Here is a 5,631-nt window from a genome sequence, read left to right as displayed (position 1 = left end):
CACCTCGCGCTGGTCAGTCTGAGTAGCCACCACCAAAACGGGGATGCGGGGCAAATGGCTGCGGATCTCGCCGATCCATTTGTTCCTCAGGTTCAGGAAGGAATTGTGGTTTGCCACCGAGTAGCACATTAACACCACGTCTGCCTGCTGGTATGAGAGGGGACGAATGCCTTTGAAGGCATCGCTGCCGGATGTGTCCCAAAGACCTAGGCTAATCTGTACACCGTCCATGAAGACGTCCACTCCGGTGTTTTCATACACGGTGGGTCTGTAGTCATCTGGAAAAGTCTCGGACGTGAAACGTACCAAGAGAGATGTTTTCCCCACTGCAGAGTCTCCCACCAGGACACACTTGATCGAATCCAACATTTTAGTAATGCTCAAGGCTAAGAGCACCGTCTCTGTGCAGCACAAGTGGGATAGAGAGATGCAGTTGTCTCAGAGGCTTTCTAGATAACTTCCATTTGGTGAGAAACCATCCAAACCTCTTTGCTTCTCAAGACCTGATGGTATCACTCGAGTCCAAAATCCCCTTTTCTCCCACACGGCTCTGTGCTGCTGTTGTTTCTAATTCTTCAGTGAGTCAAATGATGTTTCTGAAAGAGCAAAAACAAAATGTAACATTTATAACCCACAGAGAACAGACAGTTCTTCATCAAGGTAAAGGCACATGAACATATCTTTGGACAGCCACGGGGAGTACCCTCTGTCAGGACGCTGAACCCTTGCGTTCCCTTCCAGATGGCTGTGTGTGCAACAGCCATTCATGTAAACAACCCTTCTGACTGCTCCACGGGGGCTAACAGTCCTATCACCTCTGCCATTCTCTGCTGACACAAGCATTTTTTCTCTTCAATTGCCAATAAATAAATAAATAAATAAATAAATAAATGCAAGCAATTAAACTTTGGTATAATCGCTACTAACCTGCTTTTAGTGAGACATTTCCTGCCTATGACTTTCACACAGACTGACAGAATCCTGAATCCCTCTTAACCAATCAGTTCAGATCCCCTTGAAAATGTACCCACGCTCTCTAGAGGTAATAAGGAGGGGAAAAAAAAGCCCTTCATGACTAATTTGATGGTTTATGGAGTTCTATAATGAACAGTAACACAGCACAACTTGTGAAAATGAGAACGCAAAGACTTCAGGTGTGAATCCCAAGCGACATGAACCTTAACAGTTTTCAATACCAATGAAGGATTCACAGCAAAAATACGAATATGTTCAACATTTTTCTTACAGATCACTTTCAACAGGCAAGAAGCACAAGCCAAAGAAAGCCACACCACCAGTGCTTGCCCCAGTAAAACAATTTCATTTGAAGGGGATACAGCTGCCTTGACATTTACTGTGTTGTAAAACTGAACTGAGAGTACCTCTTCAGAGTATGTAATTGCTTTTGAGCTCCTGCCAGCATTCAGTCAAATTTTCCTATTTTGAAAGCGTGTGCCTCTTCCCCACTAGCTGTGTGCAAGATTCGCTGCTCACACAGGACAACACGCAAGATGCTATGAAAATCACTAACTGCAAAACTGAAGGCAAATTAGTTCTGCTCAACAGAAGTAATTAAAAAAAGCATAACTGCATTATTTAAAAATGTCCTGTGTATGTTACACAACCAATATATTTCTGTCTCCTTAATATATGAAGAGAGAAGTCCCAGCTTAAGATTATTTGCACAGAAATGAATGACGGCCACAAAAAGCATCTACCCTACGTTTCTGTAACGCTCTCCAGTTTCACTACCCTAACCGGTTCACCACCACCACCACCCCCCACCCACCTTTCTAGTACAATCAAAGCTTAAGCTCAGTCCATGAAGGGGAAAAACAAAGGGAAAGAAGAGAAAAACGCTAGGTGAAGTCAGAGAGAACATTTTACAGGCTCTGGCAACTGCTGCTGGCAACTCCCCTGCTTTCATTTTGCAGCGAGGCCGTGCCCCACCTCCTCTCGTGCTGCCGACCCACCTGCGCCTCTCCCACCCGACAGGCTGGCCACAAGAAGCCGTGTCAGCAGCTTGGCCAGCGCACGCCGGTTTATAGCCCGCGTTTTTATGGGGGCGGCAGCCGGCCTGCGGGGCTGTCCTCCTGCGCACTCACTGACGGGTAGCTAGAGGAGTCCTTGCAACAGACGGCGCTTCCTGGCCTGCCAGCGCAACCCTGCTCTCGCCTCGCTTCTAGGAAGTGGGCTGGAGCCGAGGCCGCTGCGTGGCATTCCCGGCTGCCGGGAAACAAGCTGCTCCACAAATTCAAGCTTTGCTGGCAGCAGTTGGAAATTTGCTTCTAAAGATTCATTAGGTCTAACTCTACTGTCTCACCTTCTCTATTCCCCAAACAAGCTCTCAACGCAATTAAAGAAGGTATTTACAAAATATGTCTATGAGAAATGTGAACAGTGTATGCAGGATGTACAGTCCTATTACTCAAATGCATCATCAGCTTTCCTTCAGGGTACTCTACTTCACAACTGTGTCAGCAGTACAGTTTGGAAACACCACAATTCACCACAAGCCAGAAGTGTATGATTCAAAGCTGTGTGCACCCAGCAGAAAGTCGGCATGTACCAAGTCCTTTTCAGAACAAACATTTCTTTGGTGCAAGTAGGCCTCAATGCCTTCAAGGTCATTATTTTGTGTATGTTTGAATGCAGGGGAAAATAAGGATGTCTGAAGCATTACTTTTGCTATTTCATAAATGCCAGAACATAGAAAGACAGATAAAGGGATTGTTCTGGTAGTCAGCTTGTTGGTTACCAGGTCTGATTATGTTGGCTGTTTTGAAAGAAAATATATAAATGATCAAAGACTGAAAAAGATATTAAGGACTAGTGAATACAGCTAGTCCATACACAGAGTAACAAAGGCTAAAATATTCCACCGTGACAGTGTGGGATTATTTTCAAAGCAAATTAGATTGTTCTACAATGTATTGATGAATAAAAGTGAACAGTATATTACAAGGTCCCTATTCTGGTCCTGTGGACAGATTGCCATCAGTGGTCCTGATCTTGCTTTTGTTCACAGCCACTTGGAGTTCATGTGCCTCCGTCTACAGACAGGAATGCATACAAGGACACTGAAGATAGATTTTCAACGACACACAGAGCCTGTCCTTGATGCAGCCTCAGAGTAAGAGCAGTATTAGTCTATTAAAATAATTATCCAAGCTCACCTCAATTAATAGAAAACTCTTTAGATTAAACATAAGAGAAAACAGGTCAGTACTACACCTCAGTATTCAACCAGTTGTGTAAATATTTGCAAAAGTTTTGGTTCCTTTCTGTTACATTATATATTATGGTCTTGGTCCAACAGTACAGCATGCTACACCCAAGAGACTGCAGAAAATCTTCTGATTACAGGTGGTTGTGTCTAAGATGGTGATGGACTTTTTTTTTTTTTCCCCTAACAATTTGGTTTTCCAAATTTTACTAACATTATCAAATCTGTTTTGGATCTGGAATTGCAGATATAAACCTTATCTTCCTTTATGCTACTTTGGTTTATGCTTTCATTGCTCATAACAACAGAAGATTTTATTTGAATAAGGTGACAGTTTTTGGAGTATTATTAAGTATAAGAATATATGTTTAATTCTGATGCAGTCTGTCTGAATAGTGACCTTTAATATACTTTGAGATTAACTTCAGATAAAACCCTTCCACAGTTTTAGACAGAGCACTGTTTTTTCCAACTGTGTCATATTGTCTATGTAACTAACGCAACGCTTATTTTTCTTTGCTTTCCTACTCTCGTTCCCTCTGTCTTTGGAATACAGAACCTTGGCACTGGTGCGTGGCTAGAGAGCCCTCGGACTTCACTGACAACGTGAGCACAAGGAGGCAAGAAGCCGCAGAGCAGCCACTCTCCGGGCACTGCCCGTCCTGAGCCGCAGCAATCTCATGTGAGTAAAGGCCTCACGCTTGATCATGGCTGACTATGAAACGGAGAAGATGAGTGGTGTCATCAACCCAAAACGCAACAAGGCGGGAAGATGAGCACAGCAGCACCAAGCTCGTTGCAGGTGGAAGATTCACATGAACATACATCCCAAAAAAGACTAATTAATATTTATTGAAACAATTCTGCCAACAAAGGAAAGCAGGACTGACTGTATCAGAAGGGGTAAGTTTATCAACTGAACCAATGAGATTTTCATTTATGCCAGGAATGTCTCTGGTATCTGCTACAAGATCATTGTGAGCACGGCTCACTATGGCTAAACATCTGCCAGGCATGGACGGTGTCTTATGATAAGAGAAAACACAAAGAGACAGGAACTCCTAATTTCAAAACCTATCTTGGATATTGGTAGTGCACGCTCAGGTGGGCTGGGATTTGGAAGTAATTAGCTCATACATAAACAAACCATGCAGGCAAGACAACAGGCTTTCTAGATCAGGCAGTCACAAAATGCCTAAGAGAGTTAAAGCAATTAACATGCTAACTATTATTGCCATTATCCGGTCCCTACCACAATTACCTCTCAGTGCAGTTCCTGTTGATATCAGGATAAGAGCAGGCTAATTTTTCAGTTTGAGCACTGTGTACAACAGCTCTTGAAGAGACCTGAGGTTGCAATGAAATGAAAATATTTCTACTAATTTAAAGAGTTGAAAAACACTGGAGAGGCTTCCACTTGCTGCATCATGCTTGAATGCATATACTGTCTTTCCCTGCCCATATTACTCCTGTAAACCCCTCCTCATGCAAAGGCTGGGTCTGCAAAACAGTGCCTACACTTCTTCTCTGTCGTGATGACTAATCACTGCTCCTTCCAACTGCACTGCAGATACATAAAAACTCTCCTCGCATCTCTTAGAGGCTCTTAAGGAGAAGGACATGGAGACTACCTTCACTGACCAGAACAGTGCGCAGCTTTACACCTTGACTTCTGTGGGTGCAGTAGGCACTGAAGGGCATGGACAGGGCCTGAAAGCAGAAGAAGAGAGAGGAGAAGGCAGGCTAGCAGGAAATCAAGACAGGGCAGAGATGCTGTTGCCTGGTTAGGGGCAGCACCCAGAAGATACATCAGGGAGATGATTGATCCCCATAACAGAGACACTAGAGCCATTGTGGATCCAGTCTGGATTCCCAGGTGGATCATCAGATTGCCAAGGTCATGCTACCTTGTTTTCAACTCCATGGGCGAGTTGTACTTGCTCTGTTCAGGTACAAACCTCCAGATTGCTGCACAGGCCTTTACTACCACAGCATGGGGCTACTGGAAACCTGTACACATCTGCTGTAGCTGGTCTGGAGACTGCAGCTGGTCTGCAAGCAAATGGCCCCTGAAATGCTGGGGTTTGAACCTCGAGCCCCAAATTAAGGTTGACATATGGGTGATCCCCACAGCCCTTCATAAAGAGGTGGTGAGTTTGCCTTATAGCTTCCCCCCAGGGTGCGGCCGGCCCCGCCGGGGGAGCACTAAGGGAAATGAGGCCCAGGGGTCCCGCACTGAGTTGCCAAAGGTCAGGTGTCTGCTTGGGGATAAAAGCTGGGACCACTTGCAGGGAGTCAGGAGCATCTGCTCTATGGAGTGCACTCCACAGAGCGTCCTGGTTCAGGGCAGACCTCCTGACTCTCCCTGGAGCTGGGCCCCGGTCTGTTTAGACCTTTGCGAATGC

At 44.9% G+C, this 5,631-nt stretch overlaps 1 protein-coding gene across 1 annotated transcript in view; it reads right to left on the bottom strand.

Annotated features, from left to right (window-relative positions):
* The window catches only part of RHOH (ras homolog family member H), a 591-nt gene extending 222 nt beyond the window's left edge, over window positions 1-369 (bottom strand). The window contains exon 1 of the mRNA XM_008945148.1: window positions 1-369. This exon is cut by the window's left edge and continues 222 nt beyond it. Coding sequence (XP_008943396.1) covers window positions 1-369 — 369 coding nt within the window.
* Between the last annotated feature and the right edge of the window lie 5,262 nt (window positions 370-5,631).

This window comes from Merops nubicus, unplaced genomic scaffold (assembly GCF_000691845.1).
Source record: "Merops nubicus isolate BGI_N331 unplaced genomic scaffold, ASM69184v1 scaffold10668, whole genome shotgun sequence".
Taxonomy (NCBI): Eukaryota; Metazoa; Chordata; class Aves; order Coraciiformes; family Meropidae; genus Merops; species Merops nubicus.
The sequence above is the reverse complement of the archived record's forward strand: the minus strand, read 5'-3'. Positions and strand labels throughout refer to the sequence as shown.